The sequence below is a fragment of the Pteropus medius genome, unplaced genomic scaffold (assembly GCF_902729225.1).
Source record: "Pteropus medius unplaced genomic scaffold, Ma_sr-lr_union100, whole genome shotgun sequence".
Taxonomy (NCBI): Eukaryota; Metazoa; Chordata; class Mammalia; order Chiroptera; family Pteropodidae; genus Pteropus; species Pteropus medius.
Window position 1 is genome coordinate 17586551 of NW_024349798.1, and position 23609 is coordinate 17610159.

A 23609-nucleotide genomic window follows, 5' to 3' on the forward strand; every position below is an offset into this window, starting at 1 on the left:
CTCTCCCTACTGTCACAGTGGATGTGACACTCCACAGGAGAGGGCTGCAGGTGCCCAACTGGGAAAGCAAGCTGGGTCCTTGAGGTATGGGGGTCAGGGCCCCAAGCTATATTGCATACCTAGCAGAGAAATCAGGTCCTGCACTTCAGATGCAGAAACACTCACTACGCCCAAGTGTGTCCATGTAAAACTCTGGGTTTATTTTGTCCTTCAGCCCCCAGGAGTCCAGTTCCGTCCCCAACCTGCAGTCTGTCACCCAAGTTTCCAGGGACCAGGCTCTGGCCCTGCTCCTTCTCAGTCCCTGGGGTCATTGCTGAGGACCCTGGAGGGCCTGCACCCATCACCATGCCCCAGAGGTGCGGGGGCAGAAGTGCTGTGATGGGGCTCCAGTGGGCCGGGGGACCCTGGTGGGGCCAGGAACAGGGCTGGGTGGCTTTTGCTACAGTGAGCCGTGACGCTGTCTGGCTTCTCAAAGCGCTTGCCACAGACCTCACAGGGGAAGCGCAGGGTGGCCACCGTCTCTGCGTGCTTGCGCCGGTGCCAATTCAGGGAGGCCTTCTGACGGCAGGTGAACCCGCAGATCTCGCACCTGAGCCAGGGACGGTGGAGGGAGGGAAGGGGCTTTGTCCAGCCACCCAGGTATCCTGCCAGCCCCTTCCCCCAACAGCCTCTCACACTCACTGCAGGGGTTTCTCTCCCGTGTGGATGCGACGGTGGATGACCAGGTTGCTGCTGGTGCGGAAGGACCGTGCGCAGAACTCACAGATGTAGTCCCGGGTGTCTGCAAGGCGGGGAGAACACTCCAGCTCTGGTTCCGGGCCCGCATACCACCAGCTGCCCAGGGGAGTACTGTCCCCACAGCCTGACTACTCCATCCTCCCCGCCCCCAACAGTGCCCTGTGGCTGTCAGCAGCAAGCCCTCCCCTCTTCCCTGAACCTACCCTCCCTGCCCATCTCCAAGCTTCTCAGTGTCCTTCAGACCTGTGCCACTGCCGCTCTGTACATCGGCCATTAGACACCCACCACCACCACACACACACACACATACATGCATGTCCTGTCGGTTTGTTTCCTACATGGTCAGCATCCATCTCTGTTCCTCGACCTTCAATGACCTGGTTCTCCACCCTTCTCAACCACCACTCCCACCATACCAGCCCCAAATCACAATTTCAAGTGTCCCAGTTTCATCCAGGAAACTGGCTAGTCATCTATTTTGTCCCACTATGACAGTCCCCTGACTCCAGGCTACCAGTCCAGCGCCATTTTCCCTCATTCTGCCCCTCCATGCCCAGTGCTCAGCTCCATTAACTTCTCAGAGTGTATGTAGCCTTCTCTACTCAACACTAATTCATCTGTCCCTGTCCCCTCAGATATACCCACTGGCTTAAAACCAACTCAGGATAAACGCAGCCCTTGGCCTGCCTTGGACCTGCGGTGTGCTGGGGGCAGAAGCCCCAGCTTCCCCTTGAATCCCCATCACAGGCCTCAAGGGCCCCCTAGGCCCCTGCACTTCCCCAGTAAGCTCACTTTCACACTGTAGAGTCCAGGCCATGTCCACGCCACGTCCTCTCCACCAGCTCCATTTCAGCAGTGAGTACCCACACCCTCCCCTACCCAGTGCACCAACCAAAACATGCCTGTCGCTACTCCCTGTCCCAGTGCACCAACCAAAACATGCCTGTCACTACTCCCTGTCCCCTGGTGCCCTTTGCACCCCTCCTCACCCGGGTGTCAGCAGGCCCTTTCTCTCTGGGGGATGAGTCCTATCTCTGTGCCCCAGGTTCACAGCTCTCCAGCTAAGACCCCAGTTCTCTCCTTGTTTTCATAGCCAAATTCCAAAGCGTTGTCCATACTCGCAGTCTCCACTTCCTTAGTTCCTTCTGCCTTGGGACCACTGCATCCTGGCTGTCATATCCCGTGTCATACTGCCTGGTCAAGGATGGCCTCCCACCACATCTGGTGACCTGTCCTCACTCTCTTACTCAGCCCTGCGTCACAGACACAGCAACACTAACCCCCACCCCCAGCACTCTGCCCACCTTGCCCCTCAAACACCAGTCTCTTCACCTGCCCCACTGCCCTGGCAGCTGACCTCCCCACCTACCGCTCACACTTCTTCTCCACCTGGGCTTACACCCTCCACGTGCAGACGTGTCACTCACAGCTCAAATACCAGCCATGTGCTTATGAAAAACACATCTTTTTGCCCAGCATCTCCAGGTCCACATCTTCTGGGATGCCTAATTAGCATGCCTCAAACAAAAGGTCCATTTCCTGAAGCCTGCTTCTCCCTCATTTCTGGAAGTCACATCACCTTCTGCCCAGGTGCTCAGGCCGGACTCCTCCAGGTCACCAAGTCCTCTCTGCCCATCCCACCTGTGGCCAATCTGTCCTTCCCACAGTAACCCTTTTGGCTCCACCGTCATACTCAAGTCAGCCTCTAGCAACTTCACACCAGAGTGCCAGGCCTCCATCACTGCACAGTACATATTCCTGCAGCACCCTGCTCTCCCCAGGACAACCACAGCACTCCTGCTAAAAGCTGTGTCCTTCCACTGCTCAAGGGCCTGAGAGGGGACCCATCTCAGAAAGCCAGAGCCAAGCATCCTCATGGGGGCAACTGCCTGTCCAGTCTTCCCTCCTACACGTTGCCTGCAGAAGTGGGCAAGTCTCCATCCCCTTCACTGTGGTCTCTGCTCAGAGCACCTTCCCTTCCCACCGAGCACCTCCTCCCTGCCCTGCTGTCACATCTCTTTGGAGCTCTATATCCCTAGAGTGGACATCTTACGAGTTGAAGCCTGCCTGCTTTGTTCACTGCGGTGTCTCGGCACCTACAAGTCTTAAGCAGGTAGATGCTCAGCACACGGGACACAGAATGAGTGTATGCATGATAGTCACCACAGAGGATGTGAGGGGACCTGCAGATGGGTGATGGGCCCCATGGAGAGAGGTGAAAGGACCCACAGGCAAAGGGACCATGGGGGGAGGTGAAGGGACCCACAGGGTAGGTCAAGGGATCCACGGGGGTAGGTGAGGAGGCACTTCCTCCCACTGACCACTGTGCAGCTTCACATGTTCCTTCAGGTGTTTCTTAAAGTTGAAGGACTTTCCACAGGCTGGCTCTGGGCAGGAGAAGGACTTTTGGTGGATGTGCTGGTACTTTTTATGGTGCTAGGGAAAGTGGGTGGTGTCAGGGAGACTGCTGGAGCGACCCGGTCGACAGGCTCCTCTGCCCCATCCCAACCCCATCATTTCTCCCTGTCACCACCAACTCACATCACCTACACACAAGCATCCCGATCCCATTCCATCCTGACCCCAAACTCTGCCCTCGACTTCCATGATCTCACCTCCTTGCCACAACCTCCCCTTGCAACGTCCAGTCCCTTGAACAAAGTGCAGTTCTGGTGACACTTGCGGCTCCCTAAGCATGGGTGTGCTGAGTGACAGGGACAGGAACATGTGGTGGGCCTGACTGTCCAAGCACAGCATCACCCGAAGGCCTGTGTTCTAGCACCAGCTCAAGGGCTGTGTCATGTGTCTTTCTGCTATATCTGCATGGGGAACGCAGGCACTCAGGCCAGAGCCTCAAGTCCCCAGGCACTACTGGGACCTCCATTTTTCTTATCTTGCCTCATTGAATCGTACAGGATTCCCCTGCACAAACCACTGTGGGCTGCTTCACCTCATCTTGAATAGGCTCAGGTACTTGGGACTGGCCTGCAAAGGGTGCTCCTCCCCAGCTTAGAGCTCCCTGACACCTAAGGCCCCTCTACTTCCCCCCAACCCCATCTGCCTCACCAGCCCAGTGCCGGCCCTCCTCGGCCTCCAGACCTGCCCTGTGAGGGCCCTGGCTGAGTGTGGGCCTGGGCTTTGCCCGCTCTGTGCCTCCAACCCGTCCTGCAGTGAGGCTAGAGCCCAGGAGCCCTGGGCAGTGGCAACCTCACGTACCTCGGCTTCCCCATCTGCAAAGCAGGACAGGATCAGCGCATCCCCCCAGGAAAGTGCTGAGAGCTATCACTATTACCCAGAGAGACCAAGGGCTCCGGTCAGGTCCCCATATACCACGGGTGGGGAGGGGCATCTATGTCACCTGCTTAGTGATTATTATACTCGCAGGTAAGTTCTATGCCCCCTCCTGCCCTCCTCTTCCTGGCTCCTGCAGCCTCTCCGCTGCCAGGGGCCCAGAGTCTGGGCTGTGAGCACCCTCACATTCAAGTACTGGCGGTTGGAGAAGATCCTGCCACAGCCGGGGAAGTCGCAGGGCAGCAGCTCCCGTCTGGCGGCTCTCCTGTGGGGCAGAACAGGCAGTCGGAGGAGGACCCCCTGGTTCTCCTCTGCCATCCTGCCTCCCTCCTCTCAGCCCCGCCCCCAGTCCCTCCCCAAGGCCTACCTAATTCTCTTGGGGCCAATGTGCTCACTGTCCTCCTCCAGGGCCAAAGGTACAGCAGACGGGGCCTGACTCCCAGGGCTGTGAGTAGTAGAGAGGGAGTAGAAGGCCTCGACAGAGGGCCATGTCCCGCGAAACCCCTGCCCTCCATCTAGGCCATCAGGTTACCTGGCCAAGGCCTCAGTTTGCTGGGACGCTGGAGGGATCCCATTGATCACCAGCTGTGCCCCACCTTCCACAGGCAGAGATGTGGGGACAGCTGCAGGGGCTGGGGGTGTCTCTCCCTCCTTAAGTGTGTGGGTGACAGGGGAAGGGGGTGGTCTGGGGACATCTGGCTCACTACTGAAAGCAGAATAAAGAAGGCATTGTCACCCAGCCCCACCCCACCTTACCCCTAATAGCAGATCCCAACCTCAGAACCCTGCCCAGGGCCCACTCACACCTGTGTTCAGCCTTATTCTACCCTAGAGCCTAACTTCATTTCTCCGCCCAGGGCCTTTCTGCCCTCCCCACCACCAACCCTTTGTAGATACCCTTTTAGCTGCTCTGTCCAGCACCCTCCTTGTCCTCCCTCACCCACAACTTGCCCATCTGGGGAAGAGCTGTAGGTCCATGGACTGACATCGCTGAGCACTTCCTCTTCATTCCCATCTTCTTCCTCTCCCTCCTCTTCTCTTAGGGGCAGGAAGGACTCCGGTGGGGGTCTCACCCCGCTGCAGGTCCAAGGGAGGTAAGCCTGAGGTCCTGCTCCCTTGCCCTCACTGTCCATCCCATATGTCCTGTCCCTCCATCCCAACCCCAACCTCACCTGGGCGACCTGGCCTCCCGAGTCCTCGCCTCATGCTCACATTCCAAACCTATTAGCACAGGTGGGGTCAAAGGGGCAGAAACTCTGGGCTGGAGGGATGAGGACAGGTGGAGTCTGTGGTATGAATTCTGGGAGGCCTCTAGGAAGGAGTGGAAAGGGGCAGAGGCTTCTGCTATGGGAGGGGTATTTTAGAGATTCACATAGTTCAAAAAAATACCAATACAGGAAGGTACACTGTTAAGGCTCCTTTTCAAATACTGTCTCCAGCTGCCTAGCTCAGTTTGCCCCACAGGCACCTGGGTTCCTACTTGCCTTCCCAGAGATATTTCATTCGTTCATACTTACTTTTCCCCATCAATGGTAACATACCATAATCCTATTAAGGACTTTGTTTTTTATACCTAAAAATATACTTGAGGATTTATTTCTTTGCCAGCATAGTTTTCCCACTGAGAAAAGAACACTTTTAGAGATGGCGGTTCTGAGCTGGAACCCTCTTCCCCACAACCCCCTTTCCTTACATACCTGCAGGCTCCTGCCCACCCCTGGCCTGCTGGCACCAGCTTTGCTCAGAGGTACTTGGAAGAGGGGCCATCTTGGCCTCCTCTGGAGGTGTAGGGCCTGAAGAAGGGCCCCAGGAGAAGGTGTGGCCTGCGGAGCACTCCCACACAAGCCCCCCATCTCGGCCCCCAGGCCCACGCAGCCCAGGCACCAGACTGCACTCCCGGCTGTGGGCATGAGACAGGACAACAAGATGCTGCAGACCCTTGGGGGGCAAAGGCTTGGGACCTGGAGGGGTGAAGGTGACAGTCAGGGCAGCTAGGATGCCTCTGACCCTCACCCTGGAGAACCTCTCCCAGACAGCGCTGCCCCCGCCGCCAGACACGGCTCCCTTTTCCTCCCTGCCCCACCAAACTGCCTTGGGCTCCCCATCTCTTCTCAATCACTCAGGGTTCCCTCAGATCCAATCCCGGCACACCACTCCCTGTTGCCCCTCCTTCCTCAGCCCCTATCCCCAGCTATTCCCTACCTACCTGCACACAGCACACAGCCTGAAGACGTGTACCTGCCAGGGGACAAGAGGCAGGTCAGGCCGGGACCCAATCAGACAAGTGCCCTCAGCTCTGGGCACTCACACAACTAAGGGGCGAGCCCTAAGTGTCCCCTATCGTTGGAGACCCCGAGGAGAGGGGCATAGGTCATACTGCCGAAGTGAGAAATGGGCCAACAGGAAGAAGCACTGGGCCAGCACTTGGTGGGGGGCAAGGGAGGTCCTAGGTGCTGCGCTGGGTGCCCTCTCCCAGATCCCTGCCCGGCCCTAACCGGTCCAACAGGAACTTCGCCAGCTGCGAGTGCAGGGAGAAGCCCAGCCGTTCCTTGAGGAGGCACCACTGCTCCATGTGGCCGCCCAGGCGGATGCGACACTTGCTGCGGCGCGCGTCCAGCTGCCGCCGGTTCTCCCGCCTCCTGCGGGACGCGTCAGCCGGAGAGGCAGCCATGGCCCGGGGCCTGCAGGACGGAGGACGCGCGTGGGCCGGCCTAACCCGCCACCCGCCCGCCGGCCTCCGCCGTCTCACGGTGGAATGGGGGCAGCACCAAACCGTTGCCATAGCATTCGCTGCCACCGCGCCCATGCCACCCCTGCCGCTGGTACAGGCCGCGTGAACCAGCGCTGTGGGTGGGAGGTTGGACACAGGGCTACAGTCAGAGCGGCGGCCGGACCGGCCCATCAAGTAGAAGCAGAAGCGGAGGGTCAGGGCTTGAGACTTCCAAGGGAACTTCCCGGGGGTCGGCAGCGGGGACGGAACAACTCCAGCTAAGGACGCGTTGTGCGCGCCGCGGACGCTCTGAACCGCCAGGTCGCCGTGGGCAGGGCCGGGCGGGGGTCTTCAGGGCACCCCGCCCACCTGAGGCCTCCCTGCCTGGATGCGCTCAGAGCGCGGACCCTCCCGCTGCAAGGGCGCCCCCAAGCTCCGGAGCGCCCGCCCCACCCGGCCTTACCTGCGCCCCACCGCCCTCACCCCACTGCGCCTGCGCTGCCGCCTGGCGCGGGCCAGGACAGCGACAGGACTACCGGGGCCCACCTCGCTCGCGCCGCCGCCGTTTCTCTTTTAAGCGCAACCCGTCCCCCTACGCGTAGGTGGCTCCCGCCCGGAACTGGGCCAGGACCCGGGCAGGGAGAGGCGAAGCCCGAGGTGCGCGCCTGCGCACTGCTGCCCCGCGCAGCGCCTGCCGGGAGCCCTGGTCCAGCCCAAGTGGGCGACCGTGGCCGCTAGGGCAGGAGTTAGGAGATGGTAGGGTTTAGGGCCTGGTCGTTTCTGTGGCTCAGCCCGCGCTTGGTGCCCAAAAGCTTAGAGAATGGAGCCGGGAGCCCCTCCTGTGCGTCTGCCCACTCCTCCAACCTGCCTAGGGACGTCCCCTTTGTAGCTCTTCCGACTTCGTTCTTCACCTTGAACACCTCCTCCCCAATGGCCACCAACAAGCAAACACATGCTGCAGAATCAGCTGCCGGAAAAGAGAACTAGAGCCTTCTCTGTACTCCAAGGCCCCTGAGGCTATAGCTGTTCGCGTCAAGGGGCCTCAGAAAAGTTGCCTATATTTGCCATGGACCCTTCTTCACGTTCCATTCTCTTGTTGATAGACTGATGCAGCTTTCCTCACCACCAAACCACTGGAATGATGCTTCTCAAGGCCAATAGTGGTTTCCAGATGTGGTCAGCTCTCTGCCTCTCCACTCTTAGAGCAACAGCTGACCTCCACAACACCAGCCCTACACTGTGACTTCACACTTTCCTGGGTTTCTTCCTCCCCACTTGATGCAGGACAGGGCAAATTTTCCCAAGTTGGTGGGAAGACCAAGCCCTGCACTGAGAGAAGAAGAGGGTCCTTTGGTGGAGAGAGGAGAAAGAATTCAACACACACTCCAAAGTTAGAGTCAAAAGGAACGTTTATTAGAAAAAGAGTAATACTCCATGAGGGACAGTGCGAGAGACAGAGTAAAGGCACTGAGAGAGACCCTGAGTGTTCAGGGAATTCAGTTTATATATCATTCTGTAGTTTTCATTTCCTTTGATATGGACATACAGTGAGAAAGGGGAAGGGTATGTAATCTGAAAGGTTATGAATTTGTAGAGTGAAAGGCCTGTTGGCATTCTGAGCCTTTAATCCTTAGGTTCCCCATGGTTTTAGCAATAGGGAATGACTCTTGGTTCCTGTTCCCTCCTGTGTGTGGGGACTGGGTTGTTAGTGATTCAGCAGAAATCTTCCTTTGTTCTGCAGGTGTCCTCCTGGCCTGGCTGCAGGGCTGATCAGCATATTGCAGTCTCTGATTATGGCTTGATTAACATTTTAATTCTCTTGCCTCCTCCCTACATTACACTGGCTCCTCCTTTTTTTTGTTGGACTCTCTTCTGCTATCCCACCCAAACATACACTAAGTGCCCCTTGGTGCCCTAACCAAGTCCCCTCTTCCTGGGTGACTGAATTGGCCCCATGGCTCTAAGTATAACTAATGACTCCTAGATTTATATTTCCAACCTAGCCTTCAGCTCCACACTCATTTCTAACTGTCCACTTGACTGTCCGTGGATAACTGAGTTCATAACTAAGTCCATAACTTAGAACACCGCCTGGCACTTTAGTGAGCAATGATACATGCTACTTGATAATTTCTCAAATATTACTATGGCCAACACATAACACTAATCCTTGCCCCATATACATCATATACACCATATACATCAGCTAGTCCTGCTGATACTATTGGCAAAAATGGATCTTGAATCCAATCACTTTTGGCTCTTTCTACTGCTAAAACCCTGATCCAAGCCAATTATATATAGTTTCTGTGCCTGCCGTAACAAATTATTACAAACTTGGTGGCTGAAAACAGAAAATTATTCTTTTTCTGTTCTAGAGGCTAGAAGTCTTAGTATCAAGATGTTGGCAGGGCTGTGGTCCCTACAAGAGATCTAGGGGGGAACCCTCCCATTTTTGTACCTTCCGGTAGTGGCTGGCACTTCAGGACTTATAGCCACATTACCCTCATCATTGTCCCCCTGGTCACATGGCCTTCTCCTCTCTTGTCTGCATCACATCACTCATCATTGTCCTCCTGGTCACACTGCCTCCTCTTATCTGCATGACATCACCCCCATCCCCCAGTAACATTGTCCTCCTGGTCACATTGCATATTCCTTCTTTCTGTGTCACATCTCCCTCCTCTTCTCTCTTACGAGGACACTTGTGATGGCATCCAGGGCCCACCTGAGTAATCTCCCATCTCGATATACGAAAACTGTTACATCGGCAAAGTATTTTCCAGATAAAGTCATATTCACAGGCTCCATGGATAATGACATGGTTATTTTTTGGGGTACCACTTTTTAGCCTACTAGCACTATCATCTTTCTTCTAGTCTAATCCCAGCTCCTCCTACTTGATCTGCCAACTACTTCCACTCTTACCCTAACAAAACAGGGAGAGTGACCTTAAAGAGCAAGCTTTCTGCTTAAACCTTTTAATGATTTCTTTTGTAATCCAAAGCCCTTGCCACAGCCTTGAGGCCCTGTGTGATCTGGCCCTTGGCTGCTTCTCTGGCCTCCTCCTCTGCCTTTCCTCACTCTGTCCACTCTTTCCTAGCTACTCCCACCTTCTTGTTATTTTTCAAGTATGCTAGGTATGCTGGAGGGAATTCCTTCTCTGTGGAGTTGTTCTGCTACTGAAGCTTAGGGTGCGTGGTTCTGGCAGGTGAAAGAATATGTGAGGAGTCATGGGTAAAGGCGACATAGCTTTATTCAGGCATAGCAGGACACAGCAAGGCACAGGCACAGCTACAGCTCTCCCTCTCCCTCCCCTCCCCCACCCCCTGCTGCACAAGTGGGGCTGTTCTTATAATAAGGTGCATAATAGTAGCTTAAGGCCAGGTACTATAATCAATCACAATCTACAGCTTGTATAGGAGGCTGTATCTAAGGTCACCTGGGACGCTGTAGCTAAAGCTATCTGGAAACCACACGGCTTGCTGGAAGGGAGCCTGACTGCATCCATTTTGTTTATCAGTTCCCTCATCCAACAGGAGTGCTCACACCCCAGCTCTTCTTGTGGCTGTTTCTCCCTTATGTAAATCTCAGCTCCAAGATCACACAGGGAGAAAGATCTTTTTTTTTGTCATGCTCCACCCCAATGGGCACTGTTCCATCTCCTCATAGTACTCATCATTCTCTGAAATAATTTTAGGGACTTGCTCGTATGTTTGTCTTTGGTCTATGATTGCTGGCTATCCCAGGCTTCTTCCGGTGGCCTAAACAGCCCAAATGCCATGGCGTCCAATCAGGAGCCCCTATAGGCTAAGCCTAATAGGCCCTGCTCGTGCCGCCATTTACTGATGACTCAACATTGCCTAATATAAGGTAGTAAGAAAGGTCACTCACCTAGTTCCAGATACGCTACTCATTAATGAAGGTGCAACCCTCATGGTCTCTTAATAGACATTAGCAAAATCCTAGCCCTCTGTCCTGTGGATGAAATCACAAGCAGGTTCCAGAATCTTGGTTACTCTTAGATAATAAAAAGTCCTTTACTCATTGAACACTCTTGGTCCTCTCAGTTTGATACTGGTCACAATAATAAAACTAGTGTCTTAACCTCCAAAACCTCTCTTCAAAATATCTTTTTTTCCCTCGTAGCTTCTCATCAATTCCGTGTCATTGAAGAAAGAGATGATCTAAGCCTCTCAAAATAGGCACCAACCCCTCCTTTGTGAGTTCTGAAGAGGCGAGCTGACTTCTTTGGCGTGGAGAGGAGAGAAGACTATTTTTTCGCTGCTTTTAGCACTATCCCAGACCAATCTGAGACTGAGTTCCATTTTGTCATCCCTGTTACAAAGGTTAAGATTAAATTTGAGCTTTTGCAGCTTTAACCATTGAGCTACAGACTTTACAGTCTGTTGAAATGCCAATTTTTCACATGTGAAGTTGCTAAGTTTCCTCATGGTAAACTAGCACTAAGTAGGTGTAGGGGGATCGATGTGGGGGATATTATATTTATCCTTATGACATTTATTTTTCCTGTACTCTAGTGGCGCCCTAGCCCCCTTAACTCCTTTCTTGGGAAAAGCCAAATCTACTAACAGTGCTGTATTCTTTATTTCTCAATGTCTTCTCTCCAAATAGAAACGTCACCTTCAGCTCCGTGGCCCAAGAAGGGAAGAGCCACAGTGTCACAGTGTCATAATCAGACCGCTGCTCAGAAGAGACTAGCTTGCAGTGGAGAAGGCGCGCTCAGGAGCAGTCCATGCCCAGACTTTCACCAGACCAATCGACACCCTCCTGCCTCAAGTAGTACCTGCGCTTATCTTTCTCTCCTTTGTTTCCGCCCTTCTCGAATTAGTGTCCGGCGTCTGTTTCCTCCAGCCAATCAGCATTGTCGGGAGCCTCGCGTCCAGGGCCCTCTGCGACCGCTGTGATAGGCAGACGGGACAGTATATAAGAGACGCGAGTCTCATACGCTGAGCCCGAATCCTCCACTGCAGTCAGCAGGGTGAGGCGTGAAGGATGAGGGCGCGGGCGGTTGGGAGATGCACGGTCGTCAGGAATACCGCAGCAGACACGTGGTCGTGCTGCCTTAGGTGGAACCGGACCCCTTGGACCAGACCGCTCGCAAGGTGACCTGGCTCAGGCAGGGGGGGCGGGGGCGGGAGTGGACGAGCGCGGCCATCACCAGGCCGTCGGTCCTGCGGAGACCCGTGCTGCACCCGCCTCCACGGCGCGTGTCTCTCGCTAGTCCTACCTCTACCCGCCGCGCGGTGGACTGCGAAGGTCGCGGACTTCCGGAGGTACCTCGGATCTCACGCAGGCCACAGTGGAGATCTGCGCGCCAGGGCCCTGGATGTGTAGCAGAAGTGAAGGCCTTTCCAGAATACATGCTCTGGGAGAAAAAGCATCAGAACACAGGCAGGAAAGTCAGGGGCGCAGGACAAGGTCCAACCGAAGTGAGAGCCTGGAATCCAGGCGCCCGGGCCACCCCTGCTGCCTCAGCCCCTGGCGAAGACGGACATGAAGGCAAATATGATAGGACTCCATCCAGATTCCTCACGGCTTCCCTCTCACTCCACTCCACTTCCCGTGTTTATTCTTTTCCTTTCAGCTCTGTTCTTTCGTTCCTGTTCTCCATTTACTGTCATGTCTTCCATTTTACTTCTAACTACCCTTCTCCGTCCTTTCTGGCCTACCTTGCATATTTTTGCTCGTCTTTCTTTACTTCCCTGTGTCTTTCCTTTCCTTGCCTCACTCTTTCATCTCTTTTCGTCTGTACCTAGAATGTTTTACATTTTGGCCAAAAATGCATCCAGCGTATCTTCTGCTGCCACCTTCCAGCATCAGGCTACTACTACAGAATTTGTGAGCCACCTACATTCTAAGTTCTTTCTCCTAATTCTGTTCCTGTTGCATTCGCTTCCTGGTCTGTTCAGTTCACTTTGCAGACCATATCTGGGTGGTTCTCCAAATGACCATCTCTCTTTACTTGTGCCTCCAAGGACCTGGTGAATCTTGGCCTCCTGCGACTGCTATTCATCTGGTGAGAACTGAAGCCCCTTCCACCAGGAAGCTCCTGGGAACATGGTTGGAATTCCCTCATTGTGAGTCTTTGGTTTACAGTCTCCAGGAGCACCTACAACAGCTTATGGCTAAACTTCCTGAACCCTGAGTGGAGACTGCAGTCAGCTGGATCAGAGTGCTGGGGCTCCTGCCTTATCAGCCTTGACACTCTTCAAGCTTTCTCCCAAACTCAGTCAGAGGCTAACCACACTGTCAGTTTTCTCCGAGAGCACACTTCTAATGAAGGATGCTTTACCTTAAGGGCCAAATGACAGGATTCTGTCACAAAAGCATCTCTAAGAATCCAGGAAGCTTGCCATAGCTGTGTGTAAAAATGGTCCCCATCAGTGTCTCTCTCATAGACCTATTTAGAAGGCCTGGAAAGGAGAAAAAGAGGTAGCATGCTAACAGCCCAGAAGTGAAATAAGGTGAGAAAAGCATTTGGTGAGGACATGTGGTTGGAAAGAAACTCTGGCTATGCCAACCCTCTCCCTGTGCTGCAGAGACACCCAATATGATGCCCAAGACAAATGCCCGCCCCTCCACCCTCTCCGCCAGGGAAATCTAAGTCTGGCTACCACATCTATTAAGATGACTACAACACCCAGTATTTCCAGTTTATTAACTGAAGTCTCGATATTCTGAAGGCAATAATTTTAGACTAGAGCAGAACTCAGATCTGAATGGGCACTGGGAGGAGGTAGCATATGAAAGTCGCTCTGTAGCAAGAAGCAGGTGGTACTCCAGAGGCACACAAGAAAATTGTTGGAGAGGAGTAAGGAGGTTCGTGTCACCACTGAGACTTAAAAATAAGTATTTCTTTGAGGTCTTTACGATGAGGACAATAGAATGAACAATGGCACAGTGGTCACAGGGACTGGCTTGAAGGAACCCTCTTCTCTGCTATGCACACCACAGCAGTCTAGCATGGACAGAAGAGTGGCAGAGTACTGTGGGAGGCTTTATAAGAGCCTCATCTTGTAGCCTGAGCATCTAGGCCTCCTGAGTCCCCCACTCCCCTGCCAACACCATATACTGGGGCTTAGGAGATGGCAGATATGGTACTGTCTGAGTATCCCAAGGCTGGCTTAGGGTCAGGGCCTTGCTGACATATCAAAGCTCAGTTTATCTTGGGAGACTTTTGTCTTGGGGGAGGGCAGGAGTGCCGTGGTCCAGCCACAACAGGATCCAGGGGGCCCCGAAGGTGGGCAAGGCGTCAGCGCGGGAGACAGTCGACTACACAACTCAGAGGCGGTGTGACACTGTTCTGTTTTATTGTGATTTGAGTACAACTTTTATACTTTTTATTTTGGCATTTGATTATACTTTGTTGTTAAGGTAGCAGGGAGTTAAATTTCTGTGGTTAGGCAAAGCAGAAAATCTTATAGAGTATATTATTATTAATGTTCATGATTAACTAGTACATTTTTCTCTCAATCATTAGAACAGAACTACCCGATGGAACAATCTAAACTTTTAATTCTTATATCTATTACGTAAGATACAGTTTGATTTAAGTAAAGGTGATAGATAGATGTATTCATAACAGTAAGCATTGGCTTGTGGGCAGACATTGTTCTTCTTTCTGCCTGAAGAAATCTTTTAAATGCTATTTGATTTATACTATATCTAAAGTTCAAGCTGAACTTTTCTCATAGCTGTTCAAAAGTTGCCTTGGTGCAGTAATGAGGAAAATATTTATAAAAATCAGTTTTACAAAGCTGCTTTCATAAGCTAAGTTTCTGTTCCTTTGTTTTTTAAGCACCAAGGAGATCCTGACCTAGCCAGCCTTTCTATGAAACTTAAACTACTATAAGGCACATGAATTCTATCTTTATTCACTATACGTATACTATCTTTATTATAAGCTCCTGTATAAGGCAAAGGAAGATCAGGTAATCTTTTCATACTATTAGCCCCCCTAGGTGGATACCAGAGTTTTCTATTTATCCACTAGGCCACAAAAGGAGGCCCTTCCATAGTAGGCACAGGCTTATGAGTAAATTTCTTATCCTTTACTAATTTTTCTACTAACTGCGTGGGAACAGGAGTATAAACTGGTTCCAGTAATTTGGCTTGTTATAATTTATTCATAATATCTTTAAGAGGCGCATCAAAAGGAATTTCCCTTAATAATTGTTCAAATAAAAGGTTTACGCATTCTGGACACATCAGGGTGACTAGAGCTGATTCCATACGTGGGGAATTTACTATATTTTCCTCAGAGCCAATTTTGAGGAAATCCATTTGTATAGCGTTTACACTTACTAGAATTTGTTCTACCCAAATTCCCCCTATTAATAGAATCGTTTCTAAGAAACCAATTATCCCTAAACACATGCCACGTCCTCGTTCTTGACGATGCATTCCTTGAAGCCTCTGTCCCCATCTCCGGACCTTGTCACGCAGTAGGATAGAAAGAGGACGCGGCACAGGAGTGTAAAGAAGGAAGGTGAAAAGAGAGCAGAGAAACAACTGGGAAGCTTGAGGGAAGGACCCTTGGGGTACTAAGGAGATATGAGGCAAAAGGTCTAAAAGCACTAAGGACCAACCCCCTCTACAGCCAAGGAGGACGCTACTATCCAACTCTTCATTATCATTCCATCTTCCACCCCACAACTCCTACCCTGCCTTCCCTGCCACCACCTATTCAGCCCACCCTCACTTTTTGCCCTGCCCATCCTCTCCCCTCAACCCAACTCCCTAAAGGTAAAAAGACCCTATAACATAATTCCAAGGGTATTTTCATCTTGTGCATGTGCAACTACTTCTAGGAGGTAAAACAGCAGGAAGGCAGCCAAGCAGAGCTAGAAACAGAGCTGAGGCAGAGTCTGTGGAGGATTCAAATACAAAAATGAAACCAAGTAAGTCAGCATGTTGTTTGTCACCACCATACCCTGTCCATTGTAAACAATGTCAGAGATAGAATGCTTTTCTCACATAAAGTTGTCCAGTAGCCTAAGTTCTAAACAATTGCAGAATAACAGTTTAGTTGGTCTATCTCAAGATTCTCATGGTTCAATTAGCACATTCTCATTATTTATCCTTTAATATATTAGTTTTTAGAGAAATGCAAGTCAAAACCACAGTGAGGCAGCACTTTACACCCACCAGGGTGGCTATAATTAAAAAAAAAAAAAAGGAGAAAATGGAACCCTCATATATTGGTGGGATGTAAAATGGTGCAGCCACTGAAAAATAGAGTCCTCACTTAATGTCAGCAATAAGTTCTGTGACTTTAAGCAAAAGGACATGTAATGATACCAATTTTACCACAGGCTAATCGTTATAAATAAGGGTTAAGTTCCTATGGCACGTCATCAATATTACAGGGAACCAACATGGAACTACACTACGTTATTTGAGGATTACTGTAGACTGCCAGTTCCTCAAAAAGTTAATCACAGAATTCACTAATGACACAGCAGTTCTATTCGTAGGTGTGTTCCTGAAAGAATTAAAGGCAGTTACTTCAGCACATGTACACGTGTGTTCATACGAGTGCTATTCACAATAACTTAGTGGCCCAAATGCCTATCAGTAAACAAATTATGGTGTGTCCATATAATGGAATGTTATTTGGCCATAAAAATGAATGGAGTCGTGATAGATGCTACAGTATGGGTGCACACTTAGGGTTAAAGTGTGTGCTCAGTGAAAGAAGCCACAAAAGGTCAGATACTGCATAAATCCAAAATAGGTTAACTCATAGATATATAAAGCAAATTTGTGATTGCCAGGGGCTAAGGGAAGGGAGGAATGGGGAGTGCTATAGGCTTAATCATGCCCGGAAATGTACACATTGAAGCCCTAACCTCCCTTTGAGGTTCTGCACCCGCCACTCGCCCAGCCTCCGGCAGCGCTCGCTCTCTTTTCTCTGCTTTTCGGCATGTCCCCGCCAACTACAGCGTGCTTCAGGGCTGTGTGGACCGGCTATTGGCCATTAACTTCCAATTCGGTCTCCTACTGGACTCTCCTGGCCCCGAGGACGCTCGCGTCCACGGCTTACTTGATTCCCCAACAACGTCTTAAAATCCCAGTGGAAAACTGTGCTGGCTGGAAAATTACCGCTTGGCTATCGCCCATGGGAACATAGGCTATCGCCCATAGGAACATAGGCTATCACCCATGGGAACATAACATTCTAACAATAAGCTTTCTGCTTCTGTACCCCCACTTGCACAACCAACCTGTGGGTTGACAGGTAGTGAATAGGAGGAAAATAGACCTTTGTGTTTAAGACAGAATGAGGAATGGGATTTAGGGCTTAAAAACCTTGTACCTCTACATTTCGGGGCTGCTTAATTTGGGGTCTGTGTACCCCTGGCAGACCCAGCGGGCTGAATAAAGAGCATGTTTCCTATAACTCACTGATTTCTGGTGGTCCGTGTGTCTTTCCGGGCTGGCGGCCACAACAAAACGACCTCTTCGCAGACTGCGCTGACCCCGGGATGGAGATTGCCCTCTGCTGCAGCTCAGGCCCAAAACTCGAGTTCGTGCTGTCCGGTGCTGATGCGCTTCTTGCACATCAACAATCCCGTTGGCTCTACTTTCGCGATCCACCCAGGACTAAACTGTAGGTTACCTCCTAGTCCGGGGCCACGAGCCCAGCCAGGGGCCTGCGGCAGCCTTTCAGCTGCTGTCGCCGCTTCAGTCCCGCTCTCCGCGGGCTGCTGAGCACAGAGGGTCGCGTCTCTGCTCAGCTCACAGCACTCCGAGCTCCGCAGGCTGGCCGGGTGCTGCCACCCCATCCCAGACACGTTCCTGGCCTCCTTTCACTCGTTCTTCCCAATCCCCGCAGTCCCCTGGCCCGGGCCTTTCAGACGGTCGCCCCCAGAGGCTCACGTTCTGCCGAAAGTCTCCCAAGAGGCTATGAGTCGCCCTCACCCTCCCCATCCCTTCTCTGCGTTTCTCTTTGCATCAATCGTCACCGCCAGCTCGTAACTGCATCCCAGTAGTTCTGCCGGACTGTAAGCTTCTGCAAGGACTCGGCCTTCCGCTCAGCGCAGGCGGAACAAGGCGCAGGGACTGGGGCGGGGCGGGCTGAGAAGCGGCAGTGGGCGCGCTGGGCACACGGGCACCGCGGGCAAGGTTCTCATGGGCCGCCAGAGGAGCTGTGTTCCTCCGCTGTCCAGTGTTCACGACCCCGCTGCAGTCAGGGTCCAACGTGAGGACAAACGGAGATTAGCAGTGCGCCCGGCCTGGCTCCCCCTCGGCTTCTGCAGCTAGATTCTTGCTTTCGCAGGGTCGGGCGCCGGGGCGGCCTCTGGCTCTCGGGTTTTCCAGCCGGATTGCATGTGTCCTGGAGCTAGCTGGGTAGGCTGGTGGGACAAGATTTGGGTTACCATGCTCCTTGGCCTTTGGCAAACGTCACAGCCATCAGGTTCTGCACGCAAGAGAAGCACACGTAGTGTCAGGATGGCCGAGTGGTCTAAGGCGCCAGACTCAAGGTTTCCCTTGCCTACGGGCTTTCTGGTCTCCGAATGGAGGCGTGGGTTCGAATCCCACTTCTGACACAACCTTTTTTTCGTTCTTTCCGTGAAGGACCCCTCCCCAGGCCCTTCCCTGAAGCTGCCTTGCTATCTTTTCTCCGAAGGCAAACGTTCTCAGACCACCGCCTGCTACGACTGTTCGCGGCCCGTCTGTCCCGATTTGTGGCGTCTGATCCGGGGCCGGAGAGGACAGAGAAACGGCGCCAGAGCTTCGGCCATTCACACACGTGTTCAATTTGCGTCAGACGCCGGAAATTAAGTCTAGCTCTTCGGGAGGCATTTAGTCGTCGTTTCCCTGGTGGTCTAGTGGTTAGGATTCGGCGCTCTCACCGCCGCGGCCCGGGTTCGATTCCCGGTCAGGGAAATGTTGCCATTTTCTTTCCACCCCCAAAGTTTAAAATATATGCGTTAACAGCCCTTTTTGGTGGAAAGTAATAGTCAGGGTTGAGCGTTATTGTTGTAAATAAGTGCCAGCTGTGTGTCAGGCGCTGTCCTATTTCCACAGCGTCTTAATTAGGAAGGAAAGAATGATACGGCAGCACTAAACGGTCCAGGACTACCCTGGGGCTGGGGGTCGAGGGTCTGGAACCCTGCTGTCCCGGGTCTAGCCGCCTCTGTGTCCAAAAGGCCGTTAGAACAGCACACGTCACCCGTGTCGGTTCCTGACCGTGGCTCAAGCCACGGTCGCTGGAGAGACTTCGGGAAACTAATTCTTCCACTTCTATCTCTTCGCTTTGAGATGGACCTGAAAGGTAGGACAAAGGCGCAGCGAACGCCCAGGGACATGCAACACCATTAATATTTGCCACATTTCTCTCTCTCTCTCTCTCTCTCTCTCTCTCTCTCTCTCTCTCGTTTGGAGGTAGACAGATGATAGATAGATAGATAGACAGACAGACAGACACAGATGATTGATAGATAGACAGATAGATGATTGATAGGTGATATACTACTGACAGACAGAGACAGATACACACGCAGACAGAGCCTCCCCAGCCTCCCACCCATTTGAAAGCTGCAGACATCATTACACTACTCCATGTCACTCCTAAGAAAATCAACATTAACATGTCATCATGTTAATAGCCAGTCCACATTCACATTTGCCCCAGTTGTTCCCCAAATATCTTTTATAGTTGCTTTAAAAAAGTTATTTATTTTTATTTGTTTATTTTTTGAAAGACACCAATTTTATTTGTCCATCACCCCACTGCTCCTTGAACCTGGGACCTGGGTCTCTAATTTACTGTTGGGTCCTCAGCACCTAGCAAGGCCTGCACACAGTGGTTGCTCAACAGGTATTTATTAGACTAAAAGAATTATTTCAGTGTGTGGTCCTACTGGTGTTTTCCCGTAGGGGGAGAAATATGTGACTAATTTGTTATTTTTCAATGTATTCATTTCTCCTTGGGCACCTTCTCCAGACCTTCAGGCCAGGCCTGCATTAGGATACACTCTGCTTCCATATTGGTTATAACGTGGCTTCCCAGGGCACCCAGGCCTTTGACAAAGAATTGGATGCTGTTTTACTGTGCCTTAGCAGTGGGCTTTGCCATAACTCAACCTGGGGTGCAGCGCAGTGCAGGGAGTGATGGCTAGGGTGGTGGTCAGATGGAGCTGAGTTCAAGAGCTGGCTGTGCATTTCTAGCTAGAGGCAAGTCGTTTATCCTCTCTAAGCCTTCCTTTTCTCATCTGTAAAACCCGTCAATCAAAGGATGAAGAAGAAAGAAAATGAAATTTTATCTAACCCTTAGGTCTTACTTTGAAATCCTTCTTCATCTTCAAAAGGAATTGGAAGGGATCTAAACATATATATAAGAACAAAAGGGGAAAAAAACTGGAAGGACAAACAGAAATGTACCTGTGACTTTCTGTAAGTGATAAGATTATGAAATTAAAATTTTTTCTTTGTTGTGATTTCATACACATGCTGATTTTTCTACCATGTATATAAATTTTATTAGTAGAAGAATAATACACTTTATTTGAAAAAGTGCTCATGTCTTACACGGTGAGCCTGTCATGCCTGCCCCAGTCACCAGCACCTATTCCTCTCACCCATCCCCCCAGCCTGCCCTGGGCCAGCTGCACCCGGTCCTCTGTTTGGGTCCTCAGAGCACCGGCCAGCGGGTGTTAAAGGCCTGGGTGTGTGGACTCAGCGCGGTGGAGGGTTAGGCCGGCCAGCCCAGACACATGGCAATGGGGACTGCAGTAAGGCAAATGACTGGAGAACAAGAAGGCTAGCTGGTCTCTGAGCTTGCTTGGTGGAGCAGTTGCTCCACTAGACCTGCGATAAGACCTCCAGCTCTCCTGTGCTTGCTCCCTGTGAGGGACTCTGATCCCGGCCCATGAAGCAAGATGCCTGTGGGCCCACCAGACTTCTTTCTCCCGAAGGGGGCGAGTGGGTGGCCTGCCCACCACACGGGTGTCCCATTTGCCCCTTGGGCTTGAAGGAATGTGTGTTGCAGTGAGAAGACCTAACTTTCTTAGGGCACTTAGGTTGCTTCCCTATCTTGGCTATTGTGAATAGTGCCGCAATGAACATAGGGTGCATATATCTTTTTGAACTGTGTTTTGAATTGCTTTGGATAAATACCCCGAAATGGAATTACTAGGTCATAAGATAATCTATTTTTAATTTTTTGAAGAACCTCTCAACTGTTTTCCATAGTAGCTGTATCAATTTGCAATCCCACCAACAGTGCATGAGGGTTCCCTTTTCTCCACATCCTCACCAACAATTGTTTGTTGATTTATTGATGATAGCCATTCTGACAGGTGTGAGGTGATATCTTGTTGTGGTTTTAATTTGTATTTCCCTGATGATTAGTGACCTTCAGCATCTTTTCATATATTTATTGGCCATTTGCATGTCTTCTTGGGAGAAGTGTCTGTTCAGGTTCTCTGCTCATTTTTATTTTGATTGTTTTCTCAGTGTTGAGTTGCATGAGTTCTTTATAAATTTGGATATTAACCCCTTATGAGATGTATCATTGGCAAATATCATCTCCCATTCAGTTGGTTGTCTTTTTATTTTATTGATGGTTTCCTTTGCTAAGCAAAACCTTTTCATTTTGATGTAGTCCTATTTGTTCATTTTGTGTTTGTTTTCCTTGCCCAAGTAAAAAATATTACTTAGTAAAAAATATTACTAAGAGCAATGTCAGAGAGTTTACTGCCTATGTTTTCTTCTAGGAGTTCCTCTCCCTTCTTTAGTTCCTCTCACCCCCTCCCCCACTCCCACCCCGATCCATGGATGTTGCCTAAGAACTGGATCTCTGAAGAGGAGGTGTCCCCTCCCACATGCTCACTGCATGCACCCAGGGCCTGGCGCACCTGGGGCCTGGTGCACCCAGGGCCCAGCACACCTGGAGCCCGCTCCCCCGCTCCAGAGCCATTGCCTTGAAGAGCCCCTGTATCCTGTCTCTGGGGTGAGGTGCTTGCCTGCCACTGGAACTGGGGTGTACCTGTTCACCTTGGTTTGGCCCATGCCTGGCACAGGTGCAGCTCTGCCGTGGACACTCAGTGATTATTTACTAGATGAATGCATAATTGAGTGAGGAGTAGATATGAGAACCACACATTCTAAATTTTCAAGTTCACAACATTTGGTCCCTTTGACCCCTCCAAAATACACATATCAGATGATATGTCTCCACTATTGATTGGAAAGCAGGGTCATCCTGGACCTAGCAGGGGAGGCCCGGCCCAGAGCTCCGGTCCGGCAGGCACCTTGTGGGTCCTCACAGACATGGTTCTTGGGACCCCAGAGGAGAGCTTGCCCCAACAGGCTGGTCCTACTGGGCCCTGAGGTCTGTCTGAGATGTGAGCAGAGGCAGGAGATGCATTCTGTCCTGCCACTAAGCCTCCTAGCTTGCATCCTGATCTGGGGGGTGAGCAGGCAGATGCAGTGCCGCCTTCTGCTCCACCTGCTGCCACACTTGCTCCTCCTTGTTGCCCTACCTGGGCCTAGCCAGTTTCCTTGGCCAGTCCTCCTTCCCTTGAGTGTCCGCACCCAAGGTTTCCAGCCCTCTTAGCTCTGCCTCACCAGGGTCCCTTGTACCAGCCCACCCCTTCTGCCTGGAGGCTCCCTCGCTCACCTGGACCAGGTGCCATCTCCACCTCCCCACTATGGTCCCCGGCCTCATCTTGCTACCCCTTTTCTTCCCTTGACTTCTGCCAAGGTAAGTCAGGTTGTGGCACCCATGATTCCACCCCACATATTTTGCCCTTATCTCTGCTAAAGCTCTATTTTCACATGATTCTGCCTCCATCTGCTCTGCAAACTGTGAACTGCATGGCATTGGGCATTTACTTCCTCCACCGGGATGCCTCGTGGAGCGCTTGTAGTGCCCTGGTACCAAACAGTGCTGCACCCACGAAAGCCCAGGGCAGGATGACACTTGCTTCTCCATTCCTACTGTCCCCTTCTGTCGTCTTAGACTTGACTCCTCCCACAGGGCCCCTTTGTAGCTGCTCCTACAGTACAGGAAGTTCAGGCAGATTTCCCCACCTAGAGTTTGACTCAGGCATGAGTCCCATGATTCCTGCCATTCTGGCTTCCCAGGCTGAGGCTCAGGCTGCTGTACTCCCTTGCAGCTCTCCCATTCTGGGGACCGTCACCCTCCTTTGTCTCATGCTTCGCTGGTGGCAAGGATTTGGGTTTCATGAGGCATGCTGGGGAAGCATGGAGCTGAATGCAGGTTGAGCTGGTGAGAAAGGCAGGGTTCGACGAGTGGAAAGTGGAGCTTGGGGAGTGGGAGTAAATATGTCACTACATCAGCTGCTCTTGGCACAGCACCTCACTGTCTGCTTCTTGAAGCCCAGAGCCACAGAGGGGTGCCCTCCTCTTGGCACAGGTATCAGAGTTAAATGGCCATGGGAGGTGGGCTATGTGGTTCTTGCTGCCCCTCCCAGGCCTCACTGGATTGGGGACTGGACAGGGGCACTAGCTACACCAGCCCCATCTCTGTCTCTGCCCAGTAAGCATAGTGCAGAACCTCAAAACTGCATGGGGGCCTGCGAGGAGGTGGGGATTGCGGGGCAGAGGGAAAAGAGTGAGAACAGGCACCCAGGGAGAGGGGTGGCACACAGTTCACACTCTGACTTTGTACAGCTCCAGACCCCCACGGGGCTAACTGGCCCATGGGTCACACAGCGCTACCTGTCCCCCTTCCCCCATGTCCTCCTGTCTGCATCAGCTCCTGGTAAAAGGGAGATAGGCTATCCTTGGGCCACCCCAGGACCATCTAACCCTTATAAGAAGGTGAGAAGACAGGAAGCAGGAGGAGATTCCCTCTTTTGGTCACACAGGTGGG

At 51.9% G+C, this 23609-nt stretch overlaps 2 protein-coding genes, 1 long non-coding RNA gene and 2 other non-coding genes across 20 annotated transcripts in view; 3 read left to right on the forward strand and 2 right to left on the reverse strand.

Annotated features, from left to right (window-relative positions):
* Positions 1-177: 177 nt before the first annotated feature.
* ZNF692 (zinc finger protein 692) lies at positions 178-7448 on the reverse strand. 16 transcript variants are annotated; one of them, XM_039885506.1, is made up of 12 exons: positions 7286-7417; positions 6525-6710; positions 6236-6267; positions 5727-5990; positions 5202-5340; positions 4981-5106; positions 4562-4735; positions 4397-4474; positions 4216-4294; positions 3060-3174; positions 682-781; positions 178-589 (listed from the first exon to the last, which is right to left on the reverse strand). In XM_039885506.1, exons 2-12 carry the CDS (start codon positions 6698-6700, stop codon positions 295-297), a joined length of 1578 nt encoding a protein of 525 aa, XP_039741440.1. In that variant the 5' UTR covers positions 6701-6710; positions 7286-7417; the 3' UTR covers positions 178-294. The 16 variants fall into 16 exon arrangements, 11 of the variants coding, with proteins under 11 accessions (XP_039741440.1, XP_039741434.1, XP_039741441.1 ...); XM_039885500.1 differs by having other exon boundaries at positions 7203-7324; XM_039885507.1 differs by lacking the exon at positions 6525-6710 and having other exon boundaries at positions 7286-7448.
* A 2529-nt stretch (positions 7449-9977) lies between these two features.
* LOC120620473 (uncharacterized) lies at positions 9978-18244 on the reverse strand. Its single transcript, XR_005657890.1, has 3 exons — positions 17171-18244; positions 11991-12128; positions 9978-11661 (listed from the first exon to the last, which is right to left on the reverse strand). It is a non-coding gene; the product is annotated as an uncharacterized LOC120620473 (long non-coding RNA).
* On the forward strand, positions 18212-18315 carry TRNAL-CAA (transfer RNA leucine (anticodon CAA)). Its single transcript has 2 exons — positions 18212-18249; positions 18270-18315. It is a non-coding gene; the product is annotated as a tRNA-Leu (tRNA).
* Positions 18316-18556: 241 nt separating this feature from the next.
* PGBD2 (piggyBac transposable element derived 2) overlaps positions 18557-23609 on the forward strand; it is a 38528-nt gene continuing 33475 nt past the window's right edge. Inside the window, exon 1 of the mRNA XM_039885540.1 lies at positions 18557-19043. The gene's annotated coding sequence lies outside the window, so the exon portion shown is untranslated. The remainder of the gene's footprint in view (positions 19044-23609) is intronic.
* On the forward strand, positions 18584-18655 carry TRNAE-CUC (transfer RNA glutamic acid (anticodon CUC)). Its single transcript has one exon. It is a non-coding gene; the product is annotated as a tRNA-Glu (tRNA).

Bases quoted from the DNA above. Each gene is read 5' to 3' on its own strand.
- ZNF692 (XM_039885497.1), bottom strand. From the start codon at position 6,931: ATGGGCCGGTCCGGCCGCCGCTCTGACTGTAGCCCTGTGTCCAACCTC. The intron at 4,736-4,980 runs GCAAGTTGTGGG...TTCTGCTTTCAG, and splicing joins TACAGCTCTTCCCCAGATGG to TAGTGAGCCAGATGTCCCCA. The intron at 590-681 runs GTGAGTGTGAGA...TCCCTGGCTCAG, and splicing joins ACGGGAGAGAAACCCCTGCA to GTGCGAGATCTGCGGGTTCA.